General features: G+C 42.0%; 1 protein-coding gene across 1 annotated transcript in view; it reads left to right on the top strand.

Annotated features, from left to right (window-relative positions):
* DCC (DCC netrin 1 receptor) overlaps nt 1-13,315 on the top strand; it is a gene marked incomplete at its 3' end in the record, with an annotated part of 403,497 nt that overhangs the window by 104,423 nt on the left and 285,759 nt on the right. The window contains exon 3 of the mRNA XM_021710347.1: nt 221-377. Within this exon, the coding sequence (XP_021566022.1) occupies nt 221-377 (157 nt within the window). The remainder of the gene's footprint in view (nt 1-220; nt 378-13,315) is intronic.

Below are 13,315 nucleotides of genomic sequence, written 5' to 3'. Positions count from 1 at the left end.
AATCATACATGTTATTATTAGCGACCCTTTTTAAAGCCTAAGAAATGTGAATATACCTTTGATTCTATTCACTGTGTCTTGCTCTCTTTTTTTTTCCCTTCCTTTGGAATCAATGTGACTGTAATATGGCCATGCCTGCCAATATGTCTGCTCCGCCTTCCTGCCCAGTTCCCATCTGTGGCTCCCACAATTCTGACGTCCTCCTCTCCTTCCTCCTTAGCTATCCCAAGCTCCAGTGTCCTCCCTTCGGCTCCCAGGGATGTGGTTCCTGTCCTGGTTTCCAGTCGGTTTGTCCGTCTCAGCTGGCGCCCACCTGCAGAAGCAAAGGGGAACATTCAAACCTTTGCAGTCTTTTTCTCCAGAGAAGGTGACAACAGGTAGGTGAGGCTACTAGTGAAACTTGGCCTAACTCACTGTCACTGCAGGATAACAACAGTGAGGGATGCTGAACTGGAACTTAAGAGATGCTGTGAGATCTCTACTCTGTGCCTTCTGTTTCCTGCTAAATGGAGATGTGCAGTTTTTAAAAGCAGGATACTCTACATAGTCAAATTAAGTAATATATATGGAGCTTCCTTGAACAAAAAGGCAAGAATGGGAGTATATCCTATAGATTTCTTATTTTATTTGTTTTCAAAGTGATACACAAAGCACAGAATTAGTCTGTACATTGACAGAACAGGATAGTAAAGAACCCCTGTGGCTAATTTGTAATCCCAGTTCAGCCATGGACATTGTGTGAGCTCAGAAAAAACACATGACTTCCCTGAATCTTACTTTACACTTTAGTGAGGAGGAAATAATAATACTTACCGCAAGATTTTTGTTAGGATGAAATTAGGTTGCATATACAAGTGTTTAGTATTTGGAGAAGCTGTTATGTGAATATTATTATTGAGTGTCTGTGTCTGTTTCAAGATTACAATCTACTGTTTTGTTTTGTTTTGCATACAGCAGTTTTCCCTTAAAATGTTCCACTATCTTAAGAATTGAAGTTCGATTATAAGTCTAAGGTAGATATTGGAAAAGTCCCATGTGGGGAAAAGCAGGTGCACACATGCTAGGCTTCTAGTCTCTCAAATGTGTGAGGACTTTAAACTCATGGTAATCTTCAAGAACCTCTCAGGATTCAAAGTGGACCCTCAAAACTGACCTTGCCAGAATGGTGTCTTGTTCAAAATGGTACAGTTTGATGATTAGGTGGTACAATACAAATCCTCACCTGCGTGCTCTCAAAATGATTTAGCAGCAACAGTTAAAGTGCCTATGTTCTCAAACAATTTGATCTTACTTTAAAATGAAAGGAAGGAAAGAGACATACACATAAAGCTTTCTGCGCATTTAGATCATTCATTACTAAGAAGAAGCAGGCATTCGTTTGGGTCTTATCTCGGCAACTATTTCACTTTGTGACTTGATGTCTCCTAAGTTTCTTGGATCTCAGTGTGTAGAGCTGTGAAAACTACAGGTGATAACTCTTGCCCCATCCTCATCACGTTTTTATGTGGATTTCCTGGAAGCACTTTAAATTTAGCCTGCCCCAACCATACTCACTGTCTCCTCCTTAAACATCCCCTTCTTCTCCTTTCTTAGTTTGTTACGGCCTTTCATCCAGTTGGCCGAGCAAAAAACCCAAGCCATGTTTTACTCCCCTTTGCTTCCCAACACTCCCGTTCTTCCTCACATCCTGTCAAGTCAACCTCGGCCACAGCTCAGTCATGCCCCTTTTATTCTGTTACTTCTATCATCATTTACCTGATTTCTGGAAGTAGTTTCTCACCTTCAAGTCCTACCTCCTCACTGTCTGTTGTTATCGCTTTGAAATACAGCTTGGATCACTCACTCTACTGCTCCCAAATGTAACTAGTTCTTACATTTAAATAGAGTAAAATTTCTGTACAAAGACATGCACCTATAGCTTCCAAACTTCTTTCAATGGAAGTCTAGCCACAGTAAGTAGAATTGTGGTTTGGTTTTCCTAACTTGCAATGGTTGAAAATTTACCATTTAAGTCCAAATAACTGGATTTGAAAATGGTCCTAATTATTGATCAGATGTGGCTTGTGTGTAATCATGTATAACACAGGAATTACACCCCTCTGCTAGAATGGATAAAAGGAACATAAACTCTACCTTTTTAGGATTTCTGTGAGAACTAAGGGAGGAAATTCAGGGAAAGTGTTCAGAGCAGTCACTGCACACAGGCAAAATAGAGGGCTCAAAATAGTGTGAGCTCAGAGACACTGAGGAAGAGAGACTAAAGAAAAGACTAAAAGGGGAAAGGGGAGGAAGTTGGAGTTGCTGTGTCTGAGTGAACCATTTTATTTTCATAATTTCACTTGCGTGCTTATAATCCGATTTTGCTCCTTTCTCTTCTATTGAAATTTCCCTTACATTTCAAGCACAAACATCAGTCCTCCATACCCCGTTGGCTACTCCCGCTCATGGTCATACTGTGGATCTTGGCAGTACCAATCACCACAACCCTTCTATTAGCTCAGTTCAAAAAATCATATCCTTGCCTTACCCATTAGACGCTTATCTTCCTGTCTTCTGTGTAGACTCTGATGGCAATAAACTTTTAATTCCACAGGGATTTACAATCCATTGACTTTATGGAGTTTTTACTCTCCCTCATCATTCCCATTTTCCTTGAATCATTCAGTAGCTAAAATCCCACAGCCAGTTATTGTAAACACTTGCTGACATGCGTCAATGTTTTGCTTGCCACTCTCATTTCTTACTGCTTGCTTAGCAAAAACCAACTCAAGCGAATGCAACTTTCTACCTACTGTTTACTTGTACTCTTGTAAACTGAGCAAAGCTAAAAGAAAAGGCACAGCTGACCCGATTCTTCTCACTTTAAATTCATGGCTACTCATCTCATGCTATCCATTCATGCTGCTTGCTGGAAATTATATTACGTTTATCAGTCAGCCTCTCTCACACATGCTTCTGATCATATTTCATACCTTTTCTTCTCTTCTCAAGTCTCCAACACCTTCCCTCTTTCCCTCAATTTTAGTTGACCTTGCTTCTAACTCCCTGGAAAATCAGAAGGGAAATTTTACAAGCTTTCATCTCTGACTTATTTATCCAAGTGTGTTTTTCAAGCATGTCATTTTCTCCTCAAATTTTTATAAGAGAATTGTTTGCACCCTTAAGGAAATTTTCATAATAATAAATAAAATGTAAAAACAATTAAAATAAAGCATATACTGAAACCTACCACTTCTTTACTTCTCTTTTAAGTATATCCAAGTCTCATGTCAACTACCCCAATGATCTCCCATGGGTATTCTCAGCCTAGCACTGGAGTAAACCTGGTAAAACATAAGTTAGATTGGGTCATTCCTCTGCTTCCAAACCCTCCCATGACTGCCTGTCTCATTTAGAGAATTAGAAGAAAGCCTTCCTGCTCTGGCTCAAGCCTCTTGTTACCTCTCCATCCAGCCTCATCTCTTACCATTCCTACGGTTCTATTTGCTCGCTCTTCTTCAGTCTCCCTGTCTTCCTTGTTTTCCCTAAAGCAATACTCCACCTTCCCAAGATCTTTGCACTCACTGTTCAGTCTGTCTAGAAAGTTCTTCCCCTCCAGGATCCATGTGGATCATTCCCTAACTTCCCTTCAATAACACAAGTGCATTCAAGAACATCTTTGCTACAATGTTGCCTTCTCACAGAGAGCATTCCTGAGCCTTTGCACTTCCTATGCCTTTTTTCATCCTTATTTTGCTCCATAGTTTTTATTACCTTCTACTTATTATTCTTGTTTCCTTAATCCCCTTTCTCCTAATCATAATACAAGTTTCGTGTGTTCAGGGCTGTTTTTGTCTTCACTATTTATTGGGCTATTCTTAGCACCCAGAGCAATATTTAACCCCAGTAGACACTTACTAAATATGTGTTGAATCCTAACTGAAATGTCAACTACTATGTGAAACCCTCCAAAGTTCTCCAAGTCAGAATTCATCAGCTTCTCCTTTATCCTCCCACTCCATTTTTATTACATTACCATTATCGCCTTTACCACCTTTTGTCCAGTTTGATGTTTGGCTGACCACATGTGTATTTCCCTCCCTGTTGATTGGAACCAGGTCTTATCATAATTCCATGCCCAAGTATCCCATACCATGTTTCACATAGACATTTATTGATTGGAACTAACATGGAAAGGTGGCAGAGAGATAGATGTGATATTCTTGATAGATTTTTTCCCCTTAACCAATTAAGTAAATTGTGTTTCTGAGAAAGGTAAATAAGCTGACTGCAGTTCAATGAAAACACTTTTTTAATTGCAAGAAAAGGTTGAGATTAAAATTCTTCATTCATTTTGTGTTTCTGTCTCAGGGAATATGCTGTGTATGTCTGAGCAGTTAGCTGTGATGTTTGATTGCTGATGTAGTTTTATTTGGTGACAACACAATAGCTTTCTAAAAGGTAGTGGGTATGCCTCAGATTAGCTATAACTTTTTCAGACATATTATTCTGGTTCAGATTATCATCAATCTGTATAATTCTGTCCTACTGGCTAATGGTGTCAATCACACAAGTGCCATATTTAACATTCTTTACCTGGCCCCTTGGGGTGCTTTTATTTCATAAGTTAGGGAGCAGCATTAATTCCGTAACCTGAAAGCTAGAACTCACAGTGAAGTAATTGCTTCTCAGAAATCCAGCTACCCCTTTCTAGTAGGTAAAAATCATAAGAACCAAAAGTGATCTCTGAGATCACAGTCTTAACTTTCTACCACTGAAATATTCAGAGACTGAAAGCTCAGGACCAGCCCAAGGCCCCAGAGTTAGAACATCAGCAGTGATAGCAAGCATTCTGGGGCACTGCCTGTGCCAGATAGCAGGCTAAGCATCTTACACACATTATCTTTTTAATCCTCACCTTGAAATACTATTCAGATCAGACTTGAAGAGGTTTATGCCTCTGGTATACAAGTGAGTAAGTGGTAGAACAAGGATGCAGTGCAGGCCTGAGTCCAAGTCAGGTGCTCTCAGGCCCTGGCCACCTACTTCCTTAATGGACTAACCTGGAAGACAACCAGGTGTTCTCGATATTTACAGAATGATGATATCCATTTCCTTTACATGTTTCTTTCCAATAGTTTTCTTACTCGAATGACTAAGTTGATCTGCATCATTTATTTACCATTATTAAAACATAATAGTAGGCCAGGCTCAGTGGCTCAGCCTGTCATCCCAGCACTTTCGGAGGCCGAGGCGAGTGGATTGCCTGAACCCACGGGTTCAAGACCAGCCCAGGCAACTTGGCGAGACCTTGTCTCTACAATAAATAAAAAATTAGCTGGGTGTGGTAGCATGAACTTGTAGTTAAGGCTACTTGGAAGGCTGAATTGGAAGGATCGCCAGAGTTCAGCAGGTCGACTCTGGGGTGGCCGTGAGCATGCCACTGCTCTCCAGCCTGGGCGACGGAGTGAGACTCCAACTCAAAACAAAACAGACAAAGAAACAAACAAAAAACCCATAATAGTAGGTTTCTCATATGTGAATAGAGCCTGACATCTCTCAATCAGGAATCTAAAATTATTTATGAAGTGTCACATGGTATAGACAAAGGGTGAAGGGCTGTAGCTGTGGACTTGAACCACCTGGATTCAAATCCTCACTTAAAATTTTACCAGCCGTGTGGTTTGGGGCCAGTTACTGGCGAATTTGTTTCCTCATGTGGAACTGTAATTATATCTGATGTGAAAGGATGTGATGGCGGTTAAATAAAGTTGAAGAAAGGCACTGAAAACACTTGCTCTTTGCCTGGTAGACCAGAGCACTCAGTTCCTCCTAGCTAGTGCTGTGTGCAAATCGTTGTGTTCTCTGGAAATGCCAATAAGCAAAATACAGGGCGTTTCCTAACTCTCGTGTAGAGAAGACTTTACCACTTTCGCGGCATTAGCCCATTCGGTCTTCAGATAAGGTGATTGGGATGATCTCTCTTTTACAGATGAGCATTCCTCACTCAGTTCAGAAAGACTGAGAAATGCCGCCCAAGAAACTACACAAGTAGCAAATATTAGAGCCAGGATGTAAAGGCAAGATTTCTAGTCCGGTGATCTTTTCACAGTGCCACACAAAGTAAAAGATATTTCCTAAAAGAGCTCCATATAAAGAACGGTGGGAGCCCAGAGGAGAGAATTAAGACACTTTTATGAGCATCATTCAATTTAATCCTCACAATAACACTGCAAGGAAGGCAGATAAGGGGCTGGTATCTTCATTTTGCAAATGAAGCGGAGGTTCCCAGATAGCCCCTGACTCGCTCAAGGTCACACACTGTTTTGTGGCAGAACAAAGACTGGACTGGGTCTTCCAACTTGCAGCAGTGTATGCTTTACATTGCTTTATGCTGCCTCAGAAAACCTCTGCTCGCTGCTGGGGATTAGAAACCAGCTTTTTATGATTGGCATGGAGGATTCGTTTTAAAATTCGCTGTGCATTACATTTCCTACATGGTGTTTACATATTCTCTCCCTGCTCTTCAGGGTTGAGGACTCTGTAGCTGATGGAACGCGTTATCCATGCAGGAGTGTATTGTGATGGAAAGAGAACAAAACTCAGAATCCAAACCACCATGCTCTGGCCCTGGCTTAAAGCTGGCAACGTTATCCCTCCTTTTAGAGACTCACTCTGCTTCTCTGCAAAAATGTAAAATCTTGCCTCTCTGTCTCAAAATGTTCTTAAATCAGCAAGTGAGAAAATAATTGTTTTATTTTTTCTTCAGATGGCTTCATGCATACTGAAAAATAAAACATGCCAGCTGTAAATGCCATATGTAAATGGAAGACCCATTGCTTACTTTTTTGACACGTATGGACTGTGAGTTGGCCATGTATCCAGCACCGTGCTGGGAATCATAGAGAATCCAACAGTTTCTCTGAAAGCAGTTTAATAACCATCATCCTCCTGATGAATACGTAGCTACCACTGAGTTCAGAGCCAGTGGAAAGGAATATGCTTCTATGAGAGAATGTAAGAAACGTGTGGATGGCATCTATCCTGTAATCAGATTTGCATTTTGGAAAGATCACTGTGGCTAGTGAGTGGGAGTGAGACCCGGGACCAGCCAGGTGGGTGGCAGAAGCCATTTCGCATGCTGCTGCAGAAGTCCAGGCAAGGGACGATGGTGGCTTGGGCTACAGGTGCGTCAGTGGAGATGGAGCGGCACAGATACATTTAAGGAATATTTTGGAGCAAGACTGACAAGACCGGGTGATAGATTGCATGTAAGTGGGGAGGGAGAGGAGGTGGTCAAGAGTCGTGGCTAGGCTTCTGGCACAGTTCAATGAAGGAATGATTGTGCAATTTGCTGAGATTAGAATGCTGGCGAGAGTCCAAGTGCGAGAACAAAGATCATAAATTCAGTTTCAGGCAACTTGGGCTAGACATACCTTTACAGCATTCAAGTGGAATGTCAAGAAGAGTCTTGAAAATAGGAATCTGGAGCTCAGAGGAAAACTTGGGGACAGAAATGTGCGTCAAGAATCAGTCAGCATATGGATGGTCACTGCAGATAGGAAAGGATACGATGATCTGTTCCAAGAAAACAGAATGAGAAGAGGACCCAGAACTGAGTCACATTTATGATGTGATCAGAGGCTGAAACTAAACAAAATAAGTAACTTAAGAAACCAAAAATCTGGTTCCCCGTAAAAATATGGGTTTTTATTTGCTCTTATAGTAGCTATTTGTTATATGACTAGTCTCTTGAATGTGTATTAGATCCTGAAACAAAGAGTACTACATTAAGGCACATTTTATAAATGCTTGTTCCTTGGTGTATCCTTTATAACAATCTAAGCAAAAACAGGAATTTTAATCAAAATTGGGTGGAAATCCTTCTGACCTAGAAGGCAATCTCCAGGTCCCATTCTGCTTTATCTGGCAGTAAATCACCTTGAAACCTTCATTCCTGTTCACATAGCACATATTCCCAAATTTATGACTTGAGGCTTATCATAAAAGAGCATTTGGTTGGTTGTTTCTGCTATTGCTTCGTGCCCTATTTCATTAAACATCATATTCTAGTTTTGAAATCTTTTCATTGTTGTAACATACTTGCACTCACCAAGAAATTTAAAAAATGAGAGTGGAATAGACAAAAAAGAGATGCTAAAAAGTCTTTCCATTAGGACTAATATAACTGCTTCCCTGTAGAACAGCAGTCCCCACCCTTGTTGGCATCAGGTACTGGTTTCACGGAAAACAGTTTTTCCATGGACCGGGGTATGGCGGTAGGGGGTGGTTTCAAGAAGATTCAAGCACATAACAGTTACTGTGCACTTTATTGCTATTATTATTGCATTGTAATATGTAATGAAATAGCATATTACATTAAAAAAAGAGGCGTGGGCCGGTCTTGGTGGCTCAGCCTGTCATCCCAGCCCTTTGGGAGGCTGAGATGAATGGATTGCCTGAGCCCGCGGGTTCGTGACCCGCCTGGGCAACTTGGTGAAACCTCATAAATAAAAAACTAGCCAGGCATGGTAGCACGTGCCTGTAGTTTTGGCTACCTGGGAGGCTGAAGCAGAAGGATCGCTGGAGCCCAGCAGGTCGAGGCTGTGGTGGCCAGGAGCGTGCCACTGCACTCCAGTCTGGGTGACAGAGTGAGACTCCAACTCAAAAAAAAAAAAAAAGAGGCATGAACAGAAGTGATAAATACAATATTGGGCGCGCCACTCATGGACTAAAATAAGCATTGAGTTCCGACTGAAAACCTGCCACCAGATGCAGCGTACAATTGGGGACATCAACTCACTTGCTACTCACTAGAGGGTTTCGATAAGAGTCAGCAAGCAATTGACTTATGATGGTCTCTGGGCAGTCCAGCCTCACTGCTAACATTAATCTGTGTTTGCAGCTGCTCCCCAGTGCCTGCGTCACCGCCTCAGATCATCAGGCGTGAGTGTCTCGCAAGGACCATGCAACCTAGATCCCCACAAGTGCAGTTCACAAGAGGGTTCGTGCTCCTATGACAACCTAATGCCTCTGCTGATCTGACGGGGTGGGGGACTGCTAAGGCCAAATGAGAGCAATGGGGAGTGGCTGTAAATGCAGATGACACTTGGCTCACCTGCTCACTACTCACCTCCTGCCGTGTGGCCCAGTTCCTAATGGGCCACAACCAATACCCGTCCATGGCCCAGGGGTTGGGGACCCCTGATGTAAAGGGACATTAATGTAACGCTTCCTCCCTGAAGCAGCTCTTAGGTATCTGACACCTCATGTGATTCAGTATGTCAACATGCTGATGCGCTTAGGTAAGATAATTTGTATTTGCTTAAAATGTACACTAGAGTCTTGATACAAATGATCCAGTAAGAAACGGGGTCATGCTTCATCTATAAACTCTATTTCTGAGATGTAAAAGCAGGTGTTCTAAATTCAGCTAACACACACACACACAGAGATAGGTAGAGATAGGTGATTTTCTATTTTCAATAAGAATATTAGAGTAATAAATCTCCTTTAAGTAGATCCTACTCTCTCGGTTTTCAAATAATGGGATCAAGACCCAGGAAAGTCCAACCTGGGCAATATAGGGAGACTCCACCTCTACAAAAAAAAGAAGAAAAGAAATAATTAATCAGGTGTGGTGGCATGTGCCTGTGGTCTCAACTTCTTGGGAGTCTGAGAAGGGAGGATCTCTTAAGCCCAGGAGCTCAAAGTTGAAGTGGGTTATGACTGAGCCACTGCACTCTAGCCTGGACAGCAGAGCGAGACCCTGTCTCAAGAAAGAAAGAAAGAAAGAAAAAGAAAAAAAGAAAGGAAGGAAGGAAATCCTTCTGACCTAGAAGGCAATCTCCAGGTCCCATTCTGCTTTATCTGGCAGTAAATCACCTTGAAACCTTCATTCCTGTTCACATAGCACATATTCCCAAATTTATGACTTGAGGCTTATCATAAAAGAGCATTTGGTTGGTTGTTTCTGCTATTGCTTCGTGCCCTATTTCATTAAACATCATATTCTAGTTTTGAAATCTTTTCATTGTTGTAACATACTTGCACTCACCAAGAAATTTAAAAAATGAGAGTGGAATAGACAAAAAAGAGATGCTAAAAAGTCTTTCCATTAGGAAAGACCACAGGAGGTGAAGTGACATGTGAAAGATAGCCCAACTAAACTGGGATAGAACATGGGATAGAGTCCCCATCTCTAGGCATTTATGGATCACACTATGTGGAAATTTTGTGCACTTACTCTCTTAAACTTTTCACATGCATTTACGCATGTATTTAAAAAATTATGAGCCTGAGCAAACATAGTAATTTTTTTAATAGTCAGTGGGTGTATATGCTTAGTGCGAATAAAATATGAATGAACTATGACTGCTTTTAAAAAATAATTTACAATAGAGTCAAATAAGCAGGCATGTCTATTAAGACAATGGGATACGTGCCACACTAGATGTATAAACCGAGAGCAATAAAAACACCAGAGAGAGCATTCAGTGCTGCTGGACCTGAAAGACCAGGTTTAGCCAGGAGCTTTCCTTTAAATTAGATTCTAATTGGATTTCACTTGAAATGAGCCTTTGCCTAACCGAAAAGGAAGTGTGAGTCAGGAGAAAGCAACTCCAGGCCGATTGAAATGAAACAAAACAGGAGGGCAGCATGGGGAAGGGCAGAGAGGCCAGCATGGACCCAGGTGTTGTGTGTAGAGTGGCCCATTGCAGACGGCTGAGCAAAGCTTTGGGTCTCATTGTGACGCTCCTTGGATCTTGTTCCAAGGAGGGAGATAGTATCGACCCTAGAATGGCAGTCAGCACAGGATCGCGGGCATGCGTGGACAGATTGTGTGCATGGAGAGCGTCGCTCTTTGATAGAAGTTCGGAAGAACTGGGAGACTGATGACAAAACACGAGGAAAAGCTGTTATTTTAACGTAGTATATTGCAAGTACAAACCAGTTCCAAACACAGAAGAGTATAAGCTACCCGGAGTTGGGATGCATGACACTCGTGAAAGTGGGCATCCCACACCGCCGTGCTTGGCTTCCTGCCTTGACATGAGTCAGTGCTGAAGAAGAATTATACCAGCTGATCTCAGCAAAGCAGAAGGAATGTCATTATCCAAGACCCTTAACCAGATAAGCCAAATTCTAAAACTAGAATTTGCCAGAAGGAAATGCATGCTACCAACTCTTCTTGCCGTCTCCTTGTAAAGTCAAAGAGGACAAGCCGCCTACAGTTTCTTTTTCTTTTTCTTTTTTCAGTCAGCAAGAGCAGTCAGACTTTGTATATTTCCTGCTTTCCATGAGTTTACAATGAGGGAATTTATAGCGAATGGATTCTAGAGGGCAGGGGTGACTTACTCCCTTTACTTCAGATGACTTATTCTGAAGTTGGCTCAACCTCACACTACCAACTCAAAGATAAAGGAAAGGAAGTGAAATGAGGAAGCTCTGTTTGCTGTTACAATTCTGTGTCATTTCTTCAGACGCACAGGAATAATTTCACTGGGAGACAGGAGGCCTGGGTCTGGGTCTCTGTTGCTTCTGCAGGGGTAGTCAGCACAGGGACAGGCAGAATCCCCAGCAGTCGGGCAGACTCCTCACATGGACTGCTCTCCTGTCTTCAGAACACAGTGCTCATCCATTTACAGAGGAGTGTGGACCAGAGTGAGCAGAGAGAACATCCTGAACTACTAACTGCTTCGAGGTGGACATTATGGAGCACTTACCTACTTGAGGTGGCTGGTGTTGGTGATGTTGCTTCCATGTTGGGAGATGGTTTGCCAGGTTTTGTTTACAGCTACTGAAACCTGGAAAGGGTGACAAAAAACCTCCCGGCAATCTCTGGGGCTTGTAAGTGAACAAATCTGTGAAGTTCGCCATGGCAGGGAATGCCATTTTCCCAGAAGGCCTTTTTTTTAAATCACTTTATCAGTTGGATGTCACCCCAGGAGGACCCTGGGATGCAAAAGAGCAAATAAAAAGAGCAGGCTGGCAGCAGAAGCTCAGCCATCAGCTATCACAGTGCTGTGGAAAAACTCAGGGCTACCCTGTGGCTTCTCGGTGCCTGTCGGGAAGCGAAGTTCCTAGCCCTTTGGAAATGTTACTATTTTCATTACTGGAATTTGTTCAGCACCTCTAGTTGGGAGCACTCTTTTGATCTTAGCTCATCTTTGCGAGCACAATTAATATGACAGGAAACATCATTAAAGGTTTGTTTTTCTTGCTGTTGTTCTGGCAGACCTAAAAGCCAGAAACCTGTTTGTATAGTTTTTCTGTGGGCTTATACGTCTCATTAATTTCTCTCCTCAGATTCCTGGTTCTAACTACTTCGTGGAAAAGTTCCATGGAACTTGGAATCAAGAGCATTTTTATGTCTTTTAAAGCTATGGTGGTATTTTGTTATCATAATAAGACAACAGCAGCAACTGCCACTTGTAGAAGTCTCTGTCTTAACTACCGGGTGCCATGCTTAGATGGTTCCCAGACAGCATCTCATTTAAGCTTTTTCAGATAGTGTGGCAAGCATTTTTATAGCACCTGTGTTGCGCTTAAGAAAATCTGGGGCTCAGACAAGGTAATGTGAAAGCCACCAACAGCCCTCCTTCTGGACTTCCCCTAGTCTTGAATCCACTCCATAGACTACACAGCATTCTGATGTGACTTGACTTTAATATGATAGGCAGATTTCTGGAAAGTGGCCTAAAATGGAAATGTTAGGTTACATCGTTATTTAAAAGCATTAGGAACCTACAACCTACACTGAAGAAATAAATGATCAACCCAGGGCAGAATCAGCACATAGTTACTAGGGATGGGTCACAGAGGTGTCTCAAAGGCATGTTCACAGAGCAAGCACACTGTTTACTTAGATGGCACTTTGCAGGCCAATATCACAGAGGCGTTTTCTAAACGTGCTTGGTTTATACTATATATGAGATTGATGAAGTATTAGTTGTCAATATCAATGAAGATATATTTTTTTCATGACAACTATTAATTTGGGATATTTTCTTAAAGCTAATGGGATTATAGAAACCCTCTTCCCAATTATAGCTCAATAGTCTCTCTTATCTGTAAGTGATATTTTCATTATGTCATCTTGGGCATTCTTATGTGGACATGTCCAAATTTTCTGTTGCCTTTTCCTTACCTATTCAAAGCGTTGTAACCAGCATGTCCTGAACCATATTATTTTATTGAAATTATTTGGTACTTGTAGAAATGAAGTCTGCCAGGCTCGGTGGCTCAGCCTGTGATCCCGCGTCTTTGGGAGGCTGAGGGGAGTGGATGGCCTGAGCCCGCGGGTTCGAGACCCGCCTGGGCGGCGAGACCTCAT

This window comes from Carlito syrichta, unplaced genomic scaffold (genome assembly GCF_000164805.1).
Source record: "Carlito syrichta isolate Samal-C Ts95f unplaced genomic scaffold, Tarsius_syrichta-2.0.1 Scaffold288619, whole genome shotgun sequence".
NCBI lineage: Eukaryota > Metazoa > Chordata > Mammalia > Primates > Tarsiidae > Carlito > Carlito syrichta.
This window is presented reverse-complemented; position numbering and strand designations above follow the sequence as displayed.